The sequence below is a fragment of the Aulonocara sp. 'chitande type north' Nkhata Bay genome, linkage group LG20 (assembly GCF_057382095.1).
Source record: "Aulonocara sp. 'chitande type north' Nkhata Bay isolate Kocher_YH1m ecotype deep benthic linkage group LG20, A_spYH_male_GT1.1, whole genome shotgun sequence".
In the NCBI taxonomy this organism is placed as follows: Eukaryota; Metazoa; Chordata; class Actinopteri; order Cichliformes; family Cichlidae; genus Aulonocara; species Aulonocara sp. 'chitande type north' Nkhata Bay.
The window spans coordinates 25,951,768-25,979,304 of record NC_141363.1 but is presented as its reverse complement, the minus strand read 5'-3'; the positions used below and the strand labels follow the sequence as shown (position 1 = coordinate 25,979,304).

Genomic DNA, 27,537 nt, shown 5'->3' with positions numbered 1-27,537 from the left:
CTACTTCAATCATGAAACTGATCAATGATCAGCTGATCGGCTTTTCTCTCTTGTTTGTTTATCGCCCACTTTGGGCCAGAAAGAGGAAACCAGTGGATGTCGCGCTAAACAACAGCAGCACGTTTAAGCTTGATCAGCTGTTGTTAGAATGTATTTAATATTAATTTCTAGTATCAGCTGATGTTTGCTGGAGCCACAGCTGTAAAGCTGCTGGTCATGATATCGGTTTAGATATGTGGTGAGAGGGAAACATGAAGATGAAACCAGGAGACGTCCTTACTGAACCATCATCAGAGCTGTGATGGAGAAACAGGTTTACCTTTTAGGTGACATGAATGAGTTGAAGTTATGAACTGTTGAGTTCATAACTTCATAACTGAGAGACAAATAACACCAGGATCCTTTTCTAAGCAGCTGACAGCTGGTAACTGTGCAGGGGCGGGTCTAGCAAAGTGTTGCCAGGGGGGCAGGTAGGGCATTAACAGGGAAAGGTGGGCACAAAGACATACTTTTCTTTCTTATTCTCATTTAAAATACCTAGTTTTTATTAAATAATTATCTAAATCTTACAACCAAAGTTTTTATCTGACGTAAAATGTATAGAAATCATACATATACCAACAAGACTGTACATCACTGTCACAACAGCATTTGTTTTCATTCAAAGGCTTTATGGCTTTAATACCTGGTGGGTCGGTCTGTAGTAAAAATGCCCAATTTTTTTGTCCCAGTCCAGCCCTGCAGGTTAATACTGGCAGTGTCACCATGCCAGCTGACTGTATTTCATCATCAGCCAGTGTTGTTCTTGATCAATATTACCAAAGTTTACCATAAGGCAGCATAGAAAGTATTTACTTGCTTTCAGGTTTTATTCAAATGTTAGTCTTTTCAGTTGTTTCTCCACTTTTTTCCTGTTTCAAAATCAAACACCACTTTGTGAGAAGATTATCTTCTTTTTTTAACAGGCATTGGTTTTGCATCGGCTAATTTGCCAATTGTTTGTTACAAATGTTCGTATTTTAATTTTCAAAAATGTTTTTGCCCAAAACATATGTGTACTATATGTCAGTAAAAATACTATGCAAATATTGATGTCCTTGAATGCTGAGTAAACACTGACAAAACACTGATTGTATCTCTTGTACTTTATCAACGCAGTATCTAAAAACTTTGCACCGTAGTGGTTAAAATCTCATTCTAATAAGAGTTAAAAGTGCATTTGGTTATTAGGTTTATAGGATTATTGAATTATGGTTAAGGGTTGGTAGAATTTTTTTTTTAAACATTATCTGCCAATTAAATCTGCCACCCTTCTCCAAATCTGTGCCCCTACCTAGCCCCCCCAACAAAAATTTTCTAGACACGCCACTGGGTCCTAGAATTCCTGTCCTACTATAGGTCCTATAGTATATATGGATAAGGTCTTCAATCACTTTGCTCTGAACTTTGCTTTCCCAGCACGAATCCACCATGACATGGGCAGGGGATTTGAGAATCACATGTTTTCCCAGCTGCAAAAAAGTCTGTGGTCTGCATGGTTCTCACACTACCCCATATCATCCACAAGGATGGGCAAGTGGAGCGTTTCAACAGAACTTTATTGTCCATGTTGAGAACACTAACTAACCTTGAAAAGGCAGACTGGAAGTAGTCACTGGCAAAAGTAGTGCACGCCTACAACTGCACTCGGAATGAGGCTACAGGATTTTTCCTGTACTCTTTGTTGTTTGGCCGTACTCCGAGACTTCCTTTAGACATCTTGTTCAACTTGCCTTCACAGGAACAGCAATTAAGCTACGTGGAGTATGTGACAAAATGGCAACCCCGAATGAAGGAGGCCTATGAGACTGCATCTATGGCAGCCCAGAAAGAAGCTTCAAGAGATAAACTGTCAGATCTACGGAGCTCAACATCACCCAGGGAACAGTGTCCTGCTCCACAGCCTCAAAGAGCAAGGAGGCCCAGGCAAGCTTCAGTCACACTGGGAGGACACAGTATATGTGGAGGAAAAAGCCGCACAGTACACAGGAACCTGTTGCTTGCATGTGACAGCCTACCTGTAGAAAAACCACACAGACAGGAGCAAAACAAAAGATGTAAAAGCCTAAGACAAAAGGGGGTGGGGGTGGGGGGGGGAGAAGTTCAACAACATCTACTACAGCAAGACAAGGACATAGAGAGTGAAGATGAGGGTGAGGTTGTCTGAAGGTTTCCACAGCAAAATAGTACCACCAGCATTATCCCTCAAACCCTGAAATCTGAGGTGGGTGAACAACAACTGGGAAAGCCTCAAACCGCTTCTGTAGATGTAGGCTTCCTCACATCTTTCTGTCTCTTCATGTAATCCCCTTCCTGTTGTCCCTTTCTTACAGGACAACAGAATAGGTACACGAACCTGAGTTGCAGACAATAGAGCAACATTACAACCAACAGAAGTCCCAAGATGAGCAAATATCAGATGAACAACAAGATGAGCAAGGAAACAGTGACTCGAGCAGTGAACAAGGGTTGTCACCTGTCCTCAAACACCCCAAGAGAGAGTGACAACAGCCCAAACTGCTGACATACGACGTGTTAGGACAACCCACAGTCAGACAAGCTGATATGGACAATATTAAAACGGGAGCTATTTGCACCCAGGGACTGTGGAGGCCTTGGTGGCCTGAAGATATATACCAGCAAGGTGTGAGAGACAGTAATAAGAAACTGATCCAGAATAAAGACATTAACCCTCTGGGGTCGACGGATGTGACGGCACGTCAAGATCACATGACCAATTTAAGACGAAACAGCTACAAGATGCAGCGAGTCAGAAACTCCATATAACCTTGGGTCAGACTATATACCAGTCTTTAAATTGTGTCGATAGGCCATGTAAAAGCAGAGTTATGAAGAAAAATACACACAATGTTTTTTTCTGAACAAAACAGTGGTGTTTACAGCGGGAAGAAATGGTAAAAACTGTGTTTTCTAAGGACAGCGCTAGCAAACACTCTCTGCTGGCGAGTGGAAAACGAAAAAACACCCCTTCCCTTTTGGTGTTAAAGTGTGCCATTTCAACCAATCAAAAAATGATATGGCAACATGTGGGACTTGGTTGTTTAGGAAGAGGGGGAAATTTTAGGAGTGATGCCCGTGAGAGAAAGCGAGTGAGTGAAAGAAAGAGAGAGAGCGAGTTTTCACATGTGAGACATCAGTGACGTGTAGCGTGTTTGGAGGCTATAGTTAGCGTGTTGTGTAGTCAATGTTTTGTTTTGTGTGTCAGTTATACAAGTGAATGTCACATTTGCTCCAAAAAAGCCACCAAAGGAAGATTCTGGTGTAAACACCGTCTCCACATGGAAAACAGGACTGAAACACCTCCTGTTGTCAGACCTGCAGGGTTTAGGCCTGTGGTGTTCTCCTCTGTCTTATAGTGGACACAAATTCTTATTTGATGCAAAACACCTGATTGTTTTGTAAATAGTTTTAAATGGTTATATAAAAAACTCCTGAGGCCATGGCTGCATTTTAGGTAAATAGTACCATATAACTTTGTTTGAAAAACTTGTGAATAATTTTCAGAAATGTACCATTTCTATTTGCATTTCAAGTTATGAAAATGTTTCGTTTTAAACATGTTTGTGGTTTTTACAGTAAAAAATATAACTATTTTTCTACTCTGATTTGTATTTTTCTTTGTCTGAATTTAGATCAATTGTTCTAATATAGTATGTCAAAATGAAAAAAAGAACTCAAATTTCTGATATTTGAGGTTGTGCTGAAAATAATGATACCATGGACAGCAAGATAAACAGTTTTTAAAAGTAAAATATAGAGGTAAAATCAAAAACGGCCAATTATACCCTGGACCCCAGAGGGTTAACATGAACATTGTGACAAGCACAATAGAGCAAACACACCACCAAAAGACAATGGACAGAATGGTGTGGCTGAACATATGATGGTGATGACCATCTGTAAAAGTGCCTTAATATGTAAACAAATTTAGTGTATTGTTGTCCAAATATTGAGTCTGGTTACAGTTGAAAATTCATAGTAACTTGTTCATTAACCTTGAGGAAGAAAAATTACTTGGCACAACATGAATCATGATTAGCTTCTACTATGAGTTTTAATTTGCTGAATGTAACATAGTGTGGGAAATGTTTCATTGAACAGATGTCATTAGTATGTGTAACCATAATTGTTACTCAGGGATAAGTATACTAGTAGTACAAAAGAAATATACTGATAACAGCAAACATGTGAAAAAAGTTTGGGAAAAATAGAATCCTTTTTTTCTCACACCATTTTTTTGTTTTTGTTTTTGTTGTTACAATAGTTTGCATCAGCACAGAGCAAAAAGCTCATTTGCTCCCACCTGATGTGATATTAGGGCGATATTTAGTTTCGGCAGTAGGTGGCAGTGGCGGCTCAGACAAACGGGTGACAGGCAAAATAATCCCTGACAAAAGTAACGCAGGCCAGTTATTGTAATGGAAGCCGTCAGTAACACAGAACTCTTTTGCTGTGTTTCAGCACAATAAACTGCTCCTCACATACAAGGTCTTAAATAATCAGGCCCCATCTTATCTTAATGACCTTGTAGTACCATATCACCCCATTAGAGCACTTCGCTCTCGCACTGCAGGCTTACTTGTTGTTCCTAGAATATTTTGAATGGGAGGGAGCCCCTTCAGTTTTCAGGCCCCTCTTCTGTGGAACCAGCTTCCAGTTTGGATTCGGGAGACAGACACTATCTCTACTTTTAAGATTAGGCTTAAAACTTTCCTTTTTGCTAAAGCATATAGTTAGGGCTGGACCAGGTGACCCTGAATCCTCCCTTAGTTATGCTGCAATAGACGTAGGCTGCCGGGGGATTCCCATGATGCATTGAGTTTTTCCTTTCCAGTCACCTTTCTCACTCACTATGTATTAATAGACCTCTCTGCATTGAATCATATCTGTTATTAATCTCTGTCTCTCTTCCACAGCATGTCTTTTATCCTGTCTTCCTTCTCTCACCTCAACCAATCACAGCAGATGGCCCCGCCCCTCCCTGAGCCTTGTTCTGCCGGAGGTTTCTTCCTGTTAAAAGGGAGTTTTTCCTTCCCACTGTCGCCAAAGTGCTTGCTCATAGGGGGTCATATGATTGTTGGGTTTTTCTCTGTATCATGAAGGGTCTTGAGGCGACTTTTGTTGTGATTTGGCGCTATATAAATAAAATTGAATTGAATTGAATTGAATTGAATTAAACCACCATGTGCACCTGGATGTGTCACGGATTGCCGGGGCAAGCCGTGTGGAATTGTAGAAAGGGACCAAAAGGCGGCAGCTCTGGTGCAGGTGAGTGTTTATTTACAGGGGTGGGTGAGTACAAACAGCGGTGACGACAAAACATGAAACTGGAAACCTAAACTGGGAATCCTAATAAGACCAACCAGAAACGAGGATGCAGGGAGGTCCGGGGAAATACATACAGAGAGACGCAGGGAGACCGAGGGGTAACAACACAGACGAACCAGCAACTACCATAACAGAAGACACAACTTAAATACACTCAGAGAACACAGGGAGATTACACACAGGTGGGGAACACAGGTGACACTGATAAACATAACGAGACAGGGCAGGAGTGAACACAACATGACGCATACTGACGAGAGACTGTCAAAGTAAAACAGGAAGTACACAGAGGTTCAGACAGGAGGAGAGAGAGCACGGGGAGAACACAGACATAACAGGCTGGGGGAAACATGGAATAAACACAAAGAGAGACGAGAGCTCATAAATACACAGAGGGGCACACAGGGGGTAAGAGTCACAAAGGGAAAACACTTAGGGAACACCACAACAGGACACCTCAGAAAACATGGCCTAAATAAGGAGCGAAAATACAAGGAACCAAGAATACTGGGCCAACATGGCCCAGGACCATGACAGGATGAACCATGTCTCCCTTCAGTGTGTAACATCAAGATTAGCAGCCACTTAATAACAATATTTTATTTCTGATGCAAATATCTTGTGATCCTTGAAATTAACTACTGTAGCATGATTACAGAACCTCCTGCCAAATGCAATAAATACATAAGTAAAGATCCTTTAATTTCCATGTAAAAATCATGGTAAAATGATGTTACATAGACACCAGTGGCTAGAAGTGGTACATATTCAAATAATCTATCAGCCAATAACTTGTACTTTATGTAGTATCTAAATTATAATAGAAATATGTTTATTGTATTTTTGCTTTGTTTTGTATAGCATTTTTTTATTTTCCTTCCTAAATAAACTTCTGTATATTGTTTACATGATCGGAAATTAAACAAAATATGAACACAATACCAACAGTTGCCTCAAGGTGTTTTATATTGTAAGTTAAAGATCCCACAACAGTACAGAAAAAAATAAATAACTTTAAGAAGAAAGTATTGCCACCCAAAAGGAGAGAAGGGCAATATCATACACAAGTTCATGTAGTATAGTAGAGACTTCTTGCCCCAGTTGGTCTTGTGTTGAAGTGTTCATGTTGATTTAAGATTTGTAGATAGTTTTCTTTAACACAGATGAGATAGAGACTGATTGGACGTGAAAGAAAACCAACCAAATCAGACAAGGAACTAGGAAATAGAAACTTGGATAACTAAAGTAGGGAGCAGTTGAGAATAATGCCACGCTAGAAGACCAAACAATGCACAACACATAACAACTGTCTTGGACTACATCTGTTTCTGTGTGGACAATGTAACAACTTGGAAACGATTCCGTGTGTTCCCTAATAATCCACCCTGGATGACACACGGAGTTCAACAACTTATTCGAACAAGGAACAACGCTTTCAAATCCGGGGACCAGGAGGCATACAGTGCTGCCAGGGCCAACTTGAGAAGAGGCATCAAGACTGCCAAGCAGCAGCACAGGAGGCGTATGGAGGCCAGGTTTGAGAACAACACAAACCCAAGGCAGGTCTGGGAGGGCATCAGGGCTATCACGGACTACAAAAGAAGAACACCATCACCCTCAGCCGACAGTTCTACTCTGGCTGAGGATCTAAATCTCTTTTATGCCCGTTTTGACAGGGAGAACACCGACCCTGTCCTGTCCCCTCTCCCCTCAACCGACCCTGCTCCGGTCCTGAGCACTCATGAGCTGAGGCGTGTGTTCCGGAGCATTAACACCAGGAAGGCGGCCGGGCCGGATGGAGTGCTGGGCCGGGTGCTAAAAGACTGTGCTGCGGACCTGGCGGACGTCTTCACCTCTATATATAACACCTCGTTGTCCTGTTCACTGGTACCATCCTGTTTCAAAGCAGCAACCATCGTTCCCATCCCAAAACAGTCAAATGTCACATGTCTGAACGATTTCAGACCTGTGGCACTCACCCCCATTCCCGCCAAATGCCTGGAGAGACTGGTCATTAAACACATCAGAGCTGCTTTTCCACCATCCCTGGACTCGCACCAGTTTGCATACAGGGAGAACCGGTCAACCGAGGATGCGATCGCCACAGTGCTGCATACATTACTGAAGCACTTGGAACACAGGAACACCTATGCACGGCTCCTCTTTGTAGACTACAGCTCGGCTTTTAATACCATCCGGCCATACAAACTCCGTCCCAAACTCCACCAACTGGGACTTAACTCCTCTCTGTGCAACTGGATTGTGGACTTCCTCACTAACCGTAGACAGAGTGTCAGAGTGGGTAAGAACACCTCTTCCACCCTTGTGGTCAACACCGGTGCCCCTCAGGGGTGTGTTCTGAGCCCTCTGCTATACACTCTCTTCACCCATGACTGTATTTCCTCCTGCGCGTCCAATCTCATTGTTAAGTTTGCAGATGACACTACAGTGCTCGGACTTATATCCAACAATGATGAGACAAACTATAGGACAGAGGTGCAACAACTAGAGTCATGGTGCCACGACAATAACTTGGTCTTAAACACCAAAAAGACCAAGGAGATCATTGTAGATTTCCGGAAGAGGGGTCATAACAACCATCTGCCTCTCTTCATTGGCAGTGAGGCGGTGGAGAGGGTGAGCAGTTTTAAATTCTTGGGGGTAACTGTGACCGAGGACCTGTCCTGGGGCAACCATATCACCTCAGTTGTACGGAAGGCCCAACAGCGCCTCTACTACCTGAGGAGACTGCGGAGCGCACACATTCCCAGATCTCTGATGTTGAACTTCTACAACTGTGCCATCAGCAGCGTTCTGACGTATGGATTTCTAGTGTGGTTCCCCAGCTGCACCAAGGCCGATCAGCAAGCACTCCAGCGGGTGGTGAAAGAAGCTGGCAGAATTATTGGAACAAGTCTGCCAGAGATCAGTAATATCTTCCCCACTCGCTGTCTGAGGAGGGTGCACAGTATCCTGCGGGACCAACATCATCCTGCGCGCCACCTTTTCCATCTGCTGCCCTCAGGGAGAAGGTACAGGTCTATACAGGCCAGAACATCCAGACTGGCCAACAGCCTGTATCCACAGGCTGTGAGGCTCCTGAACTCTCTGCCCCCCTCTCACGGACAATAACCATATCCAACTTCTTAATAGCAATGAACTGGTCTGCATTGGTGCATCATATCTTTATTCTCTTCCCCCTCCTGCCCCCCCCCCCCCTTTCTTAAATAGATAACTATCATATCTGATATCATATCTCACAGTACAATAATATTGAATGGGTTGCATTGTTGTATTTTGTCATGTTTCTCAGGTCTTTGTCTGAATTTCTACGAACATTATTGCTAAGGATTGTCTTATTGCATTGGAGTCACACTGGGTTAAATATGTACACTTGGGTTTTAAGGGGTATTTATTATTTTCTTCTTTTTTTTGGGTTGTATGGAAGCCCCAAACGCAATTTCATTGTTCTTGACAATGACAATAAATAAATAAATACTAAATACTAAATACTAACAAATCCAGACATGGACACTGCGCTAAAGTGCAAAATGCTGTAAACAAAGAATGCTTTCAAACATGGAAGTGTTAATCATTTATTTTCATCACCAAAATGTAGTGAATGAACAAAAGAGAACTAACCACAGATCTTCTGTGGATGTAAGCTTCCTCACATCTTTCTGTCTCTTCATGTATCTCAGACACACTCGATGATGTTGAGATCAGGACTCTGTGGGGGCTGTACCATCATTCCCAGTACATCTCTGACTTGCTCACTGTCTACAGCTCAGTCAAACCTCTCAAGGATCAGATTCAGATGTTTTACCTGTTCCCAGAAATAGATCTCAGTCTACTAAGAGTGCTTTCATTCATTGTGGTTTTGTTCTTTGGAACAAGCTGCTTGCTGACATAAGATTTGTGCGTTTATTCAAAAACAAACTTAAACCCTTTTTATTCACACAAGCCTATCTATACATTATTGGTGATATGTTCTGATATTGTTTTATTTTTGTTTGTTTTTTGTTTTGTTTTACTGTTTTCATTGCCTTTAGGAAGTGCAAAGCCACACATGTTTGCCTTTATTTTCTGTCTTTTATTTTACATATCATAAAATACTGTTACTTCATTACTTAAACAACAAAAGATAAAAAAAGGTATCCACACTGATATTTTCGTGTTTTTAAAAAGATCAAATAATCAACAGTCTTTGTGAACAAGCCAGGAGTTAGATGCATGAGATGAGTTGAAGAAAATAAAATGCAAAAAAAAAAACAGGGCTCTGTGTGCGGGCAGGCAGAGATGGAAGACCCAATCGTAGGACTTGTGGAGACTCAATGGCAAACTCAAGGAATCTCAGCTTTACTGCTGGCATGAAACAAAACATGAGACCAAACTGAGAACGCTAAACAAGAACACACATGCAATTCTGAGGGCACAAAGCAACAGAGAGCAAAGGAAAACACAGGCTTATATACACAGAGTAATAATCAGGGCATGGGAAACCAGAGGGAGACACAGCTGGGAGAAATTAGGGCTGAAAAGACACGGGGAAGTAAAACTGAATCCACTGACATAGGACTGAGACCATCAAAATAAAACAGGAAACAATTCACAAAGACGCAGACTTGAGGCTGAACTAAACCTACACTAAAGACGAGGGAACAAGACACAAAATCTAAGAACGAAACCCTAAAGCAGATTAAACTGAAACATGGAATATAATAATCCCCCCCCCCAATGTTCAGCACAAAATTACACCCATGATGGAGTAACAGGCTACAATAACAGGAATAAAGATAAGGTTTATAGGAAGCAAAAGGCCGCAGGAACAGAAGGCCACATTCCAAAGGTTCAGACCTGACTCAAGCAACAGGTGCATTTGCTGTCCCTTCACTTCTTTCACTTTTAATTCTGCTACAAAGGAGAGAGGTTGTGTGGACAACATGTCAGGAATAGCAACTAATAAGACTTCCTTCTTTCGTTCTAACTATGAACATGTAACTCTGCCTGCTGTTTACACCTTTGTTTTTATCATTGGTCTGGGAGCTAACGGATGGGCGGTGAGGTCCTTACTTCAGAAATGGAAAATTCTTGGACACATTAATGTGTTTCTTCTGAACCTTGGAGTTGCTAATTTTTTGTTCCTGCCAACTCTCCCATTTTTGTCAGCCTACTATTTTATGAGGAATAAATGGATATTTGGAGATGCTTTCTGCAAGATCACAAGATTCTGCTTCAACTTGAATTTATACGGCAGCATTGGATTCCTCACCTGTATAAGTGTGTACAGGTACCTGGCTATTGTCCATCCGATGAGGGTGATGGGAAAAATAACCGTCACTCTCTCTGTGGCTATCTCAGTTTTGGTTTGGCTGTTGGTGAGTGTTCAAAGTCTTCCAGATATGTTCTACCCAAAAACCTCTGCAAACAACACTCATACAAATAGAACTGAAAAATGTCACCATACCACCTCTACAGAGTATGTTGAGAATTACCTGAAATACAGTGTGGGTTGGACATTGACTGGGTTTGTTATGCCACTCCTTATCTTACTTGGCTGCTATGGACATGTGACTCTTGTTCTCTGCCGCAAAAATACCATTAATAAGGTGGTGAAACAAAGAAGCTTAAGGTTGTTGTTCATTTTGATCTTGCTCTTCTCGGTCTGTTACATCCCCTACCATATTTTTAAGAACCTCAGTCTTTATTCAAGAGTTTTGATAAAATACAGGATGCGTCCAAAATGGGATAAAGGAGTCTTCTGTGCTCATCAGATCAGTCGTGGTCTTGTGTGTCTGAATAGTGTTTTGAACCCCCTGGTTTACCTCCATGTCATGGATATTCCTGCTCAGTTCCAACAGCTGCTTCAGCAGTTTCGTCAGACATTTACTCGTTTGTTTGTGTCAAACTATGTCAGTGTGCCTGTGGCACAAACTGCAAACAGAGCAATATATTAACAGTGATTAATGACTTTACATGCAAAAGTAAGTAAGTTAAAGACTGCTTTATGTACTACAATGTGTTTCATTCTCTTAATTATCACTCCCCTTCTTCTAACAGTTCTTCTAACAGCACAAGTGTTTAGACAAATATATATATACCTTTATGTATCTTTTGTTTCCTATTCTATTGCCTTGTATTCTGTGAATGACTAAAACCTGATGGAATGCATTTACTCTTTTGCTTTAAAACTCATTCTCCTTATCATGTATGCAAGATGTCATTGTTATTCCTTGTTATTGCTCTGTATTAGCTTCACTAGCTATTAGCCTTTAAATAATGATGTTATGTATTTGAAAAAAATGTAATTTAATCCTTGAAAATTGCATTATTCAAACTCCTTACAACAACAACTTTCACTTTAATGATAGATCAGGACAGAGCTCTGGCAGATTAGTATAATTTATTTCATATTAGTGCTATTACTGTATTTTTTGCACTTTTCAAGAAACTCAGCCTTCATTCAAGAGTTTTGTCAAAATGAAGGATGAGTCCAGATTGGGATGAGGGAGTTTTTGGTCCTCATCAGATAAGTTGTGGTCTTGTGTGTCTGGATAGTGTTTGGACTCCCCTGGTTTTATTCCTTGTAAAGGATTTCCCTGCTCAGCTCAGGCAGCTGGTCTGGCAGTATTGTCAGATGTTGTATTGTCAGTATTGACTTTGGCTTTCTCAAGCACAGCTGAGTTTAAAGACTGCATCATGTAATTCATTTTATATCATTCTTTTAACTATTATTCTGTTGTTTTTTTAATAACACATTTAACAAAAAGGTCTACATACATACTTTTATACACACACTTCACACTCAATCTACCTTCAAGCCTGTAAAGTTTATTGTGTTTATTGCTGACACACAGTCCAGATGTATAGTCCATGTATTTTGTTGTTGCAACCTCTGTTTTGTTTTCTTTTTTGTTATTGGTCAGTTTAAAATCTTGGACATTTAAGAATTGTTGTGCAAAATATTGGAAGCATACATCCTCAGATTTAAAGCGACCTTCACTGACCATATTTGCCATAGCTGGTATAAAGGGCTGTTGCTTCATTTGTCATTTTGTTCACCAGATTGTTTCATTATCTTCTGTTCTAATAACATCCAAACTTCCAGTTTCTACAACATAATCATGGTTCTTCTTAACCTTTAAGTTCCTGTGAAAGATTTAACTTGTTTTTGTTCTGTCATGTGCCAGCTTGTAGCTCTGTGTTCTGTAGAAAACCTTTGGATTTCCTGTCTGCCATACGAGCCACTGTGAAATTTAGGTGGATTCCTCTGATGCACATTTCATGGCCATTATGAATGAACTTTTCAATATTTACCAGTTGTTATCTACTGCATATAAGATTTGTCATTAATAATTAGCATAGCTCATTACTGGGGACTGCTAAAGAGGTATCATGTTATCCTGTAAACTGTAAACCTTGTCCTGAACAGCATGTTCAAACATTTTTCTGTCCCTCCTCTACATCTAGGATGGTGAGGGAAGCTATTAGCTATAGTGTTTAACTGCAGGCACATTTTATGTAAGATTCTGGTTTGCTTATTTGGCAAGGAATGTTTACTTCCTGCCATTTATGGGCTCACCTATGCTTGTATATGGTGGATCATTAAAGAGGTTCAGCCATATACAGAGTGAGGGGAGACGATCCTTTTATGACCACCAGGAATTCACACACGCACACACACACACACACACACACACACACACACACACACACACACACACACACACACACACACACACACACAGTGTCTTTGCTTTCATGACACACCATATGGGTTTTACAACGAGGTGTTTGTGTAACTATTGTCACTGAATAAAAGGCTGTGAGAGGATGCTGATTTTTTGGAGCTGGCTCGGATCAAGAGAGGAGCATTCAGCTCCAAGATCCTGATCCGACTGGCTTCGCTTGCAAGTCAAAATGGATTGAGCCCTGATTGTCTTGCTTTGTCCAATGGGATAAGTGTCTGAGCTAGCAAGGCCTGCGAACGCAGACCTAACATTTATTTGGTCCTTTAAACCGGAGCCCAAAATCGCCCCCACCGAAGAGGGTGAGGACACACCAAAATCTGTCGACAGCCAGGATGCCTGGGGCGCCTGAAGAAAGCCCTGGAACGTGAATTTGAAGCCAGGCCAGTAAGATACCGTCTGAACTCCCCTCGGGGAATGACGATTGACAGGATCCAGAGACTGTCTCGCAAGTTAAAATGGACTGAACTCTGATTGTCTTGCTTCGTTCATGGGGATGTCTCTGAGCTACAAAGGCCTGCGAGTACAGACCTAACAATAGCCTAGTTTAAAAAAAAAATTACTATGATAAAGATAATTTTGATTTTTTCTTCAGTGTACCTGAGCTCAAAGCTAAACCTTTCTATAGGCTGTATTTAAACACTGTATAAAATATGCCCTTTGTAAATAAGTTGAACACAATCATGATATATTATTTGGAAATACATAAAAAGTAATTAATATTATCTTTAGATCTAAAGGACACCTCCCAGACTTTAGTCTTAATCGTGGCTACTGTTAGTTGTCTTCTAACAATCAGTGATTAACTAATTAATTAATACTTGAAGTAAATAAATCAGTGTTATGAGAAAATGCGAGTGGACTCAGAGAGCAGAACACACGAAGACACAGAGTTGCGATGAAGGAACTTTATTAAAGAGACATAGGAGAGGTGGAGAATAAACTCAACCTGGGTCTCTATTGTCCTGTGTAGTCTGGGAGATGATTGAATGATGGGGTGGGTAAAGTTTCCTCTGCGGTGGGGTCGGGTGGGCTTCCCCGGGTCCTGTGGGGCTTAGCGGTGCTGCTGCCGTAGGCCCCGGTCTGGATGGGCCTGGGCCCCCTTGGCTTGGTGGGTGTCAGAGGACAGGGGTGCCTACTGGGATCAGCTGGCGCCAGGGAGGGGCTTCTTGCCCCTACCTTCTTTTCCTCCCCATCCCCGACTGCCTCCCTCTTCCCGCTCCACCACACCTACCCACACAAGTAGGGCCTTGGGGTGCAGATGTGTCACCAGGGTGCAGGGGAGGCATCCCCCCCTCGTCCCCTTCTGGTCACCTGTGCCTCAATTTTATTCCACAACTTAGACATCCACATAACACATACATATAGGGCCATGAGGGTGGGCACGTTAACGGTGTCCAGAGGACGGTTTGTCTCTTCAACCCCACCTCTGGGAGGAGGTGTTGGCCGTCCGATTGGGATCTGGGATGCGGGGCCTCCCTACTGCTGCGGAGCCGGGGCGGTCTGCTTTCCTCCACCCCAGGGGAAAGGGTAACATCTCCTGGGTCTAGGTGCCGTTTCCCCCTCTGGGGGCAAGGGTACCTGGACCCGGGGTATAGAGTATGTTTGGGGAGTGTGATTGTGTGTACAATGTCCATTGGTGTTTATGTGGCAACCGTGGCTCAGGGGATTGGGAAGCGCATCTGTAACCGGAAGGTCGCCGGTTCGATCCCCGGCCTCTCTATCCTGGTCGTTGTGTCCTTGGGCAAGACACTTTACCCTACTGCCTACTGGTGTTGGCCAGAGGGGCTGATGGCGCAATATGGCAGTCTCGCTTCTGTCAGTCTGCCCCAGGGCAGCTGTGGCTACAACCGTAGCTGCCTCCACCAGTGTGTGAATGTGAGAGTGAATGAATAGTGGCATTGTAAAGCGCTTTGGGTGCCTTGAGCTTTATTAAAACTCATAAATCCAATCCATTATTATTATGTTGGCTGAGTATTTGTATATGTGTGCATGAGGGTGGGAATGCATGTGTGTGCCTGTTTGTCTGTGTCTAATGTCAGGTCGGGTCTTAGACTGCACCTCTCTGGGAACTTCCAGGCCCTCCAAAGTATGGAGGCCTATCTCCCCTCACCACACTCCCTGCCGGTGGCTGATGCCCTCAGGGGTCGGTGCGTTGGTGGTTCTTGGTGTCCGGGGCTGGGCGCTCAGGTATGTACCAGCTCACTCCCGGTGGCTACTTGGCAGGGCCTGGCGCCTGTTGGTCGGTCAGGCCTCTTCCAGGGCGTAGGGAGCCCTCGGGTCTCCGGGCTCTGGGCCTGCGGCTTGGTTCACTCTGGCACAGCTGGCTACCGGCAGAGCCGGCGGGCACACCAGTGCAGCCCCCTCTGTCTTCTGCTCTGTGGCTGCTGGGTGACCTCTCGTCTGGGGCTCTCCTCAGCTCTTCCCAGGAGGGTGGCACGGTTGCCCCTCCAGTGGTCCTCCTTGGGCTCTCGCACTCTGGGGCCTCTGGATGTCTGGCATCTGGATCTCCTCCATTCCTGCTTCATGCCCTGGGGGACGGGGCTATGGCTCCCTACACCCTCTAGCAGACCATTACATGGGGAAACCTTTTGAATACAAGCACGCTGATCCACACAGGTGTGCACACGGGTGTTCACTGTCCATAGACATAAACTACACCTTTCTTGGCTGCTACCTCAAAGCACATTGTGCACTGTCGGTCCTGCGTGCTGCACCACAACATTCAATATTTAGTATTTACTGCTGTTTACACTTAGCTAGATTAATGCGATGGTGTTGTGTTGCTCTCTTTTTTTTCTTGTTTTCTCTTCTTTTTCTCTCAATGGGTGATCCAGGAGTTTTTTTCTCTCTCGCTTTCTCTTTTTAAGTGCCCTTTCTCACTGTCCCTCTTCCCCTCTGTTTTTCTTTTCCTTCATCTTTCTTTCTCCCTTTCCTATCCCCTAGTCATGTCTGTCCCGTCTGTAAGAACTGAAAATAAAATAACATAAATAATAATAACAAAGGTCGATCAAATGGACCAATACGGCAAGGCCATGATGATTCACTTGGTAAAGTAAATCCATTGGGTATCCTTTTTGGCCTTCAGACAACAATTCTGACGGCTAAAGAACCAAATGGGACAGACAAAAAAAAACAAAAAAACAGTGGAGGGCGAATTTCAGAAACAATGTATTTGCAACAGAATGTAAATGGTAACGTGGAGCCGGGACGTCCAGGGGACGAAACACACACTAGTAACGCACTCGATCTAAGGGGAGAGGAACATGAGAATTAGGAGGGTCTTGCCCAAAACCGAGAACAAACATAAACCAGAATTTATAGAGAGAGGTGTAGAGCTTACTTGATACTGTCTGCAAAAACCTCTGGAAGGAAACGAACCAGACGAGGCTAAACAGAGAAACAGAGAGGCAAAAATCCTGGGGAGGAAACAAAACTCCATTCAGTCACAAGCAAAATAAATCCACAAGCTCCAGTAGGCAACCGGGCCGGTTTAGAGGCACTCCAGAAAGGACAATACTGCGACACTAGAGCCCTGTCGGGCAGCTCCTTAAGAACGCTAAGTGTCTAATGAATGACAGGTGTGCCAGGTTTGGTGAATTGCTGCACACGCCTACCTATGCGAAAAAGGAGACACAGAAAAACACAGACAAAACACCGCACTATTGGGTTTATTCAAACAAACCCCGCTGAAACAGAGACCAACAAACTGCAAACAAAGCAAGACAACACAGCGCTCTTTGTTGTTTCACTTGCAAGGGAAGTCCGGCCAGGGTCTTAGAATTATTCATCCTTCATGTGAACTCAGTTAGCTTCAAACCTGACTTCCCTTATGGCTCCTTTTATTAATAAAAAGCAGTTACACACAGTTCAGTTAACCACATAACAGTTAAGGCAAGCATATATGAGCAAGTGTGTGTGTGTGTGTGCCATCTCCTGTCACACCATACATGGCGCGATCTCTTCTCAAATCGCTCTATACAAAAACAGAAGTTAGCAGTCCGACTATTTTTAAAAACAGGAACTTGTGGTTTCTAAAGATACGATTGAAACTTGTAGCAACAAGACAGCTTCCTACATCTTATGTAGGGAACCTAATATGGAAGAAACATTTTATCAAAACACATACAAGCAATGGTTATATATATCTTAGCACAAATGACAATCTAAAAAAAATCAACTCTAACACACACAATTTTATTATTTTCAAAAGACAATAACAAGCTGTTCTTGTGAACAAGCAAGGAAATGGATGCATGAGATTTTGCACACGTATCTCAAACTTGCAGGGTCACAAGCAGGAAGAACATGTACATCTGGTTTTCACTTTTTGTGGACAACATGTTAGGAGACAGAATGAATACGACTGAATGGTTTCGTTCAGTCTATGAACAGATAACTCTGCCTGCTATTTATACCTTTGTGTTCATCATTGGTCTGGGAGCTAATGTATGCGGACTGAAGTCTCTGCTTCAGAAATGGAAAAGTCTTGGACACATTAATGTTTTTCTTCTGAACCTTGGAATTGCCAATTTTTTATTACTGCCAACACTTCCATTTTTAACAGCCTACTACTTTATGAAGAATAAATGGATATTTGGAGATGCCTTGTGCAAGATCACAAGATTCTGCTTCAACTTGAATTTATACGGCAGCATTGGATTCCTCACTTGTATAAGTGTGAACAGGTACCTGGCTATTGTCCATCCACTGAAAGCAAAGAGAAGGATCACTGTCCGTACCTCTGTGGCTATCTCAGTCATGGTTTGGCTGTTGGTGAGTGCTCAAAGTCTTCCAGACGTGCTCTTTCCCAAAAACTCACCAAATAGAACTGAAAAATGCTACCATACCACCTCTAACGAGTATGTGGAGGATTACCTGAAATACAGTGTGGGCTGGACTCTCACTGGGTTTGTTATGCCTTTCTTTATTTTTCTTGGCTGCTATGGACATGTGACTCTTGTTCTCTGCCGCAAAAATACCATTAATAAGGTGGTGAAACAAAGAAGCTTAAAGTTGATGTTCATTTTGATTTTGCTCTTCTCGGTCTGTTACATCCCCTATCATATTTTTAAGAACCTCAGCCTTTATTCAAGAGTACTTTTTTCAACCAACAAGAAGTATCCATCATGGGATAAGGGAGTGTTCTGTGCTCATCAGATCAGTCGTGGTCTTGTGTGTCTGAATAGTGTTTTGAACCCCCTGGTTTACCTCCATGTCCTGGATATTCCTGCTCAGCTCCAACAGCTGCTTCAGCAGTTTCGTCAGACATTTACTCGTTTGTTTGTGTCAAACTATGTCAGTGTGCCTGTGGCACAAACTGCAAACAGAGCAATATCTTAACAGTAAATAATGACTTTGCATGCAAAAGTAAGTAAGTTAAAGACTGCTTTATGTACTACAATGTGCTTCATTCTCTTAATTATCACTCACTTTTTCTGGATAACAGTTTTGGCACAAGTGTTTAGACAAATATGTATATATACCTTTGTCTATGTTTTGTTTCCTATTCTATTGCCTTGTATTCTGTGAATGACTAAAACCTGATGGAATCCATTTACTCTTTTGCTTTAAAACTCATTCTCCTTATCTTGTATGCAAGATGTCATTGTTATTCCTTGTTATTGCTCTGTATTAGCTTCACTAGCTATTAGTCTTTAAATAATGATGTTATGTATTTGAAAAAAATGTAATTTAATTCTTGAAAATTGCATTATTCAAACCTCTTACAACAACAACTTTCACTTTAATGATAGATCAGGACAGAGCTCTGGCAGATTAGTATAATTTATTTCATATTAGTGCTATTACTGTATTTTTTGCACTTTTCAAGAAACTCAGCCTTCATTCAAGAGTTTTGTCAAAATGAAGGATGAGTCCAGATTGGGATGAGGGAGTTTTTGGTCCTCATCAGATAAGTCGTGGTCTTGTGTGTCTGGATAGTGTTTGGACTCCCCTGGTTTTATTCCTTGTAAAGGATTTCCCTGCTCAGCTCAGGCAGCTGGTCTGGCAGTATTGTCAGATGTTGTATTGTCAGTATTGACTTTGGCTTTCTCAAGCACAGCTGAGTTTAAAGACTGCATCATGTAATTCATTTTATATCATTCTTTTAACTATTATTCTGGTTTTTTTGTTTGTTTGTTTTTTTTAAATAACACTTTTAACAAAAAGGTCTACATACATACTTTTATACACACACTTCACACTCAATCTACCTTCAAGCCTGTAAAGTTTATTGTGTTTATTGCTGACACAGAGTTCAGATGTATATTCCATGTATTTTGTAGTGGCAACCTCTGTTTTGTTTTCCTTTTTTTATTGGTCAGTTTAAAATTAAAAACCTTAATTTAATTTATTTTAATTAATTTCTTGTTAATCCCATATTGTACAACTGTCAAATGGAATAAAGTCTGTTCATTCTAATATATGTTCTAAGTATTTCATTCCTTGACAACTCTAATCTCGGAAGTTAATCATATTAATGTTCTGTAAAATGTCACGGCTTTTCCAGATAAGTGTACGTTTGCATGAGATTAATGAAGTCATTTTTAGAAACTTCCATCATGCTTTCAGAGAACTTTTGCTTTCAGATTTAAACCCCAACCAGAGGGAGACTTTAACCTTTTGTTTCAATCATAAGATAAGACAAGACAAGACAAGACTTTATTGATCCCACAACGGGGAAATTTTTGTGTCACCTCAGCTCAGGTACAGATATCAGAAGGAAATACAAAAATACAAATAAGTACAATCAGTGAAAAAAGTAAGATAATACACTATATACAATGGTAGCATACACAGTATGTGATTATGGATATGGTTGGAAATATGGAAGACATAAACTATATAGCTTGATATAGCTATTGTACCACTACTATTCCTATTTATAGACATGTACACACACACATGTACACACTAAATATACATATGTATACGTATACAGACATATATACCTGCACATGTCCGTACACATGGAAGGTCCATTATATGCATGAAGTGGTGACCGTGGATGTTCACAGTGTCCAGTGACTTATGACATTGTGATTGAGGAGTTATAGAGTCTAACTGCTGTTGGGATGAATGATCTGCAAAAGCGCTCCTTCCTGCAGCGAGGGTGTTTCAGTCTCTGACTAAAGGAGCTGCTCAGCCCACTCACATACTCATGCAGTGGGTGATTCACTACTGTCAACCTCATGTTTATAGTAGAGTATTTACTTTTAGAAATCACTTATTTCTTAAATTACACACTAGAGTGTGTATGGTGTAGTGCATTTCAAGAATCACAGAATGATTAACAGCATTTGTGCTCAAACAAGGAAGAAGTGTCCATCTGTGCATGGGGCATAGCTTTTACATAACTACAGCTGCCAATCAAAGCTGTTATCATGATGTTGCACCCCAGTTTTCCAGCACAGGCTATGACTACGACAACTGCGTACATTAAACAACCGAGCTATGATCCTGTGGGAATTCGAGACACAGACTGACAAATTGGTGATGGCTATCCAACCAGACATAGAAAATATCTTTTTTTTTGTACTAATTGTGACCCTCATTTACAAAACTGTGTTACTGTCAGTTTTGTAAGCAGTTGATAATAAACCTTTATTCAATGCAGAAATATTGAAAGTAAAAATTCATACAAATAAAAGTGGACTAAACATGAACCCTTTTCCAGTAGTGAAACACTAAAAAACTGTTTGTTGGTATATTTGCCTTTGGTTGTCTAACTAAGAGTAATCAGGGAGATTTTTGTGCTTAAACTTAACCAGTCAACATGAAACTAACCAGCCTCAAGAAAAAAAAGTGAAACAAAATCAAACACAGGGTGTGGACCATGGTATACTGACTCCTAGCGCTGCACCTGGCGCTCCAGTTACCACTTTAACTGCTTTATGCAGGTTTCTGTAATTAGATTGTTATCTCTCGCCAGTCACTGCAGTGTCACAGGTGAAGAAGTAATCGTTCAAACACGTATTCAAGGATTCAAGGAGCTTTATTTGTCATTTGCATCACATGTTAACATGAGGTGGAACGAAATTATGTACACACGGTCCGGAGTGAAAAGAAACAAAAATAATAAATAATATAATAAATAGTTGGGTCTTTTTTTTGTTTTGTTTTTTGTTTTTTCAACAAACAGAAATGACAAGTAATAAGACAATACAATAAATAATACTACATACATCTTCTGTTTTTCACAGGCTTCAGCTGTGACACTGGTTTCTCATTTCCTCATCAGTGAAAAGCGTTTAAGTCAATGTTTTTAGACCAACTTGTGCTTCCCTTTTGCTGCCAGATTGTTGTTGCATCAAGGGTTTTAACCCATAAATGGTCTTGGGACCTTTTTGTGGCTTTTGTGTTTTTTGTATTCAAGCCATTTGCACTGTGTTGAATGGAATATAGCCAAATTCTCTAAAAAAAAGTTTGGTATAATTTTATTTTAAAATTCAGGTCTGACTTCCTTAATGTGGACTTGTTCACAACTAGTTGCTTCTGTCATGATCTGCGGAGGCAGACCGTGCGGAAATGTGTGTGGTGGACCCAGGTGCGAACACAAGCGAAGATACAGGAGTGGATTAAACAAAAGCGGGCCTTTTATCATGGCTGATGAACAGAACAAACCAGAGTGAGGGCAGTATAAGAGTAATAGTTCAAACAGAAACCTAAACTGGACATAAACTAAGGAAAAGCTATGGCTGGAGATACGGAACACAGGGGGTGGGAACACAGACGACGCGACACAGACTACATGAAACACAGAGACTAAATACACATGAGGGATGATCAGGGGAAGTGGTCACACATGGGAACACAGCTGACACACATGAACCATAACGACAGGACAGGTGAAACTGAACACACTGACATTGAATACAGACTTTCAAAGTAAAACAGGAAACATGGAGATTAGACATGAACTAAACATAACCACGCAGACGTGACACATGAACCAGGGAGACTTAGTACAGGGGAAGATGACATAAACAACTAAGGAACAAGACTAAACAGCAATCTAGAAATTAACTAGGTGCACTAAGCTAAGGCACAACAGAAGTACAAAAGATACATAAACTCAAACACTGGGTCGCTTGACCCAGGACCATGACAGCTTCATGCTCTGTTTAATCTTACTCTCTCAGTTTCCAGTACATCCCTCAGGGAAAGGTTGACTGAAACATCCTCTTTGCCAATCCTGAGTTCAAATCTGCTGCCATTCAAACCTCATGCTCATGCAAGCTGGTTACATAACACAAGCACCTGCTACCTGCCTGCCCATTTTGCACCGTTATCTTCAGCTGTTTCTTCTGAACACCTCCAGCCAGTCAGGCATACAGTCTGTTGATAAAAATAATCAAGTAAGTTTTCAACTCTACATTTGTCAGAAATTAGGAAAAAAATTTGGAACACTCACCTTAGTTAGAATCAAGCTCCAATTTAAAACTAGCATCAAATATCATGGGCTCTTTCTGTCTTGTCAATCAAAGACCTAGCCCAGGGGCTGGGAACCTTTAACACTCAAAGAGCCATTTGGACCCAGTTTTCATGGAAAAGAAAAGACAGAGAGCCGCAAATACTTTTTGACATCTAAAATGAAGATAACACTGTATATATTCTGTTTTTTTTACCTTGCTTATGAAATCCATGAAGTGCTACAGAGAAAATTGAATTTTATTTATGTAATGAACACATTTTGAACTCGTAAAAAAATAATAACAAAAAAGAAACACGCCAAGCTAAAAGTCTCTGTCGCGGGGCCCTCTCCTAAACTTCTCCCGAACAAATGCAGGCATAGTCAGAAAGCATTCAGTGTGGATAATTTATTCTGCCGGCCTCCCAGGTGCACAAAAGATTATTTACAAAGAAAATAGGAAACTAACTTAAGTCAACACAAAACAAACATCTATATACAAAACACAGTCTGCATGTTACCCTCTCTGTAACATCTCACTGAAAAAAGACGCCAGGTAGGCCCTGACCGGCTTCTCTTATACCCCATAGCCCCTCCCACTAGGCATAATAGTCATCTCTTTATTATTTCTTTTACCAAACAATCTTTTCCCCTCAGCTTATTTCCCGCTGTATTCCTACAATACATATATGTATATACAGACATTTATGGCCAATTCCAGGCAGCCTACAGTGTTTCACAATAACAAAAGACAAACCAAAAAATGATGCAGTTCGCGTGACCTTTCAAGCGCGCGCGAACCCACTATTTAAACCCCGGAACACCATACCATCAGCTTGCATAACCCCCGTATAATCGGCGATCACAGCGAGTCTCCGCGACCAGCTTTATTAAAGGTAAGTGGGAAAATATGTTGGCCACCCTCTGCGCTGCTCAAAATATACCTCTCACCCCTTTTTGTTTATCTGCCCGGTCGACGAAAAGACGCGCAGCCACGTTAATTGTAGAAACTAATGGTGGTGGTGCATGTATGCGCCCAGATCAGCTGTCTGCAGCCCGGGACGGCGTAACTCCGTCACATCATCCCCTTCCACCCGGAGGTTGGCGTTGTGCGGCAACCTGGAGAGATAATCTGCCACTACATTGAGTTTGCCTGGTCTGTGACGGATGATGAATCTGAAAGGCTGCAGTGAAAGGTACCAGCGTGTCAGTCGGCTGTTATGGTCCTTCATGGAATGGATCCAGGTGAGCGCTCGATGATCAGTTTCCAGCTCAAACTCTCTTCCAAGTAAATAATACCTGAGTTTCTCCAGTGCCCACTTAATAGCCAAGGCCTCCTTCTCCACCGTTAAGTAGTTGGTCTCCCGTGGCAGCAGCTTGCGGCTTAGGTATAGGACCGGATGCTCATCTCCAGGGTCCCCTTGGGCCAGCACTGCTCCCAGGCCGCTTTTGGAGGCATCCACCTGGACCAGAAATCTCTTCCTGAAGTCTGGGCTCCTGAGAACTGGGGTCGTACACAGGCAGGTTTTCAGCCCTTTGAAGGCTTGTTCACATTCCGCTGTCCATGTGACAGGATTCCGTTGGTCCTTGCTGGTCAACGCAGTAAGAGGGGCCGCAATAGTTGCAAACTGGGGCACAAATCTTCGGTACCAGCCAACCAGCCCCAGGAAAGACCGGACTTCCTTTTTGGTGCGAGGCCGAGGGCAGTTCTGGATAGGTTCCACTTTATCCAACTGCGGGCGCACCTCACCTCTGCCCACTTGGTAACCAAGGTAGCGGGTCTCCTGCCGTGCCCACTCACATTTAGAGGGGTTGAGGGTCAACCCTGCCTTATGGATTCTTCCCAGGACTTCGGACAGGTGCTGCAGATGCTCCTCCCAGGTGTTGCTGAAGATCACTACATCATCCAGGTAGGCGGCACTATAGGGGTCACACCCCTGTAGTAATTTGTCCATCAGCCGTTGAAAGGTGGCTGGTGCCCCATGTAGGCCAAATGGCATCACCGTGAACTGGAACAGGCCGGCAGGTGTCCTGAAGGCGGTGTACGGTCGAGAAGACTCCTCCAGTGGCACTTGCCAGTAACCTTTGCACAGATCCAAGGTGGTGATGTACCTGGCCGCTCCGATCTTCTCCAGCAAGTCCTCGATTCGAGGCATGGGGTAGGCATCAAACTCTGAAATGGAATTAAGCTTCCGGAAATCAATGCAGATGGGTAGGGAGCCATCTTTCTTGAAGATGATGACCACCGGGCTACACCACTCTGAGCAGGACGGCTCTATCACCCCAAGCTCCAGCATCTTCTCCACCTCCTGTCGCAGTTTATCCACTAAGTGTTGTGGAACCCGGTATGGACGTTGGCGGATGGGATGTCCATCCTTTAGGCGCCACCTAATACATTGAAAGTTAAGAAAGTTTGGTTATCCTCCAAAGACATACCTCTAAAATCTCTGTCCAAGAAACTGGCTCCACATTACATGCTTATGAAATACAGACAGTAATGATGCCAGGTTAAACTTGTCTTGTTTAGTCATTTAAGCCTTCCAGCCGACCCCCCACCACCTGTTACGATTATGGTCATATAGCATACACCCTCAGACCTTCAATACCTTGAGGAGTGGGAAGGACATGATCAGAGGAGTGGTTCTGGATTCCTCAGTTGTTCATCTTGGATCCATCCATCATCACTAAGTCCATCACTTATTGGATGAGTGAATCTGGGTGGCTGTTGACTCTTGTTGTTGGTCCTCTGTTCCTCTGTGCTAACCTGTGTCTGTGTCTCCTTATCTCCAGCTTTACCCCATCTGGCTCAAGAACATATTACTAACCTGTACAATTTACCTGAATCCTTGGAACTGATCTGAACTTTGAATCCCTCACCTGTAGTCTGATTCCTCCTCCTACGCTCTCAACAACGACCCCTCCCCAAAACAAACTCATTCAAGTGAGTAAAAGTTTCTCAACACATTTTTGGTCACCAGAAGAGAAACATCTGGAACTGTTGGATTAACTCCCCTCTGCTGTTCTCCTCTCCTGTACCGGCATCTGTTCACAACAAATTGTGGTTGTGAATAATGAAGACTCTGAATCTTATAAAGCAGTCTCCATTGTGTCTGTATTTGAATGGGAGTGATATTAGATGCCTTCAGTTAGATAACCAGATCCTGCTTCAGCTGGACTTTGTGTGGCAGCATATAGTCATGTGATTAAAAAAGTGGTTAAAGAAGTGCTTTAAGAACAATACAAAAATATAATTCTGATTATTTCAGTTCTCTTTTGTTTAAAAGATGTTAAAATATGATTGTATAATTCTATATTTATAAAAAATAAAAACAATATTAAGGAGTTCACAGATGCTTCAAAAACACTATGTGTTCATATTTTAAATTACCACCAGAGGGAGGCTCATACCTGTACTGTCCTTGCTCTGGTGTCACCCTGTAAACACACTTGAACCTTATATATATTACTATTCGTCTACACTTTTTATGCTGAATTATTCTCTCATAGAGACCTGCGTGTAATACTAACTGCTAATTAAACTGCTAAACCAGACCATAGGACATTCACTGTTGGTTTGCTGTATGAAGATTTTAAAACATAATGTTTAGCAGCACTTTTTATTATGGCATATGACTAGCATTTGACTAATTTCATAAAATGACATTTAATTGCAATTTTATGCCCTGATTTCACAGAAATTTCACTTTAATTGCATTTGCAATTTAATTTTGGAAGAATTACAGCCTTAGCTGTACAGTAGATCAAATTATAAAGTGCTGCTGGTTAATTAATTTGAAAGCAAAACATATCCACCGTGATATATTTTATATTTTCTTAGTACTTTTCAAGTCATAGAATAAAACACTTCTTGTGAACAAGCAGTTTAATCAGTTTTATTTTCATAGTGCCAAGTCATAGAAACGGTCACCCCCAAAGTGCTTTATATTGTAAGGTAAACACTCTACATCAATACAGACAAAACTCTAGCAATCAGACGATGCACTACATGCATGCATTTGTCGAAAAGAAGAAACCTCAAGTAGAATCATGCAGCATAACTAAGGGAGGATTCAGGGTCATCTAATCCAGCCCAAACTATGCTTTGGCAACAAGGAAAATTTTAAGCCTAATTTTAAAGGCAGAGATGGTGTCTGTCTCCCAAATCTAAACTGGGAGCCGTTCTACAGATGAGGGGCCTGAAAACTGAAGGCTTTGCCTCTAAATCTACTTTTATATACCCTAGAAACCACCACTTTATGGATACATAAACCTTGGAATCATATATGCATAGAAATGAAAATGTATACTGTACCTTCTAATAATAGTTCCTAATGGTCACATTATAACGTAAACAGAAAAGGCATGTTGCAGAAGTAATCAAATGGATGCTTGCTTGTGCAACACTTCTTTACACTTACTTGCTGGTGGCTGTAGCTCAGGAGGTAGAACAGGTCATCTACTGATCGAAAGGTTAGTGGTTCAGCCCAGTCTGCATCCAAAGTATCCTGGGCAAGATACTAACCCCAAGATGATCTCTAATGTATCCATTGGAGTGTGAATGTTAGCTTAAGAAAGCACTGAAAAAGCATAGAAGAAAGTGAATGTGGCATGTTGCATTAAAACTAAGTAGCTGCCGCCATTGTTGGAAACTGGAATTGGCTGGGCCGTGCTATGAATTCTGGGATAGGTTGAGCCGTGAGGAATACACCCGGCCCATTCTTCAAATCTGGGGAAAAGGATGACACATTTGTCGGCCGCATTTAGAGGGGTCTTCGAATTTGGACAGCCTTTGCCACGTCGCGGTCACATAATTGGTCTACAAATGCGCCCCCGAAGTGTAAAGTGTGTGTGTTAGTCCCCATGTTAGTCCCCGTGTTAGTCCCCATAGGGAAATAGTTCCTCTGCATTTAACCCATTCACCCAGTGAAGCAGGGAAGGATGTGGCCCCTGAATTTGGACACAGCTATGATACACCAAAAGCTGCTTCTT

The 27,537-nt window shown here is 41.9% G+C and overlaps 2 protein-coding genes and 1 long non-coding RNA gene across 3 annotated transcripts; all 3 read left to right on the top strand.

Moving 5' to 3' along the window:
- Positions 1-10,273: 10,273 nt before the first annotated feature.
- Positions 10,274-12,081, top strand: LOC147305733 (P2Y purinoceptor 1-like). The gene has a single exon (XM_086277245.1). The coding sequence runs from the start codon at positions 10,332-10,334 to the stop codon at positions 11,343-11,345; it is 1,014 nt and encodes a 337-aa protein (XP_086133371.1). The 5' UTR covers positions 10,274-10,331; the 3' UTR covers positions 11,346-12,081.
- A 3,610-nt stretch (positions 12,082-15,691) lies between these two features.
- LOC147305732 (P2Y purinoceptor 1-like) lies at positions 15,692-19,592 on the top strand. Its single transcript, XM_086277058.1, has one exon. The coding sequence runs from the start codon at positions 17,445-17,447 to the stop codon at positions 18,477-18,479; it is 1,035 nt and encodes a 344-aa protein (XP_086133184.1). The 5' UTR covers positions 15,692-17,444; the 3' UTR covers positions 18,480-19,592.
- Positions 19,593-23,392: 3,800 nt separating this feature from the next.
- LOC147305731 (uncharacterized) lies at positions 23,393-25,464 on the top strand. Its single transcript, XR_015126552.1, has 3 exons — positions 23,393-23,444; positions 23,589-23,793; positions 25,339-25,464. It is a non-coding gene; the product is annotated as an uncharacterized LOC147305731 (long non-coding RNA).
- The last annotated feature ends 2,073 nt before the right edge of the window (positions 25,465-27,537 follow it).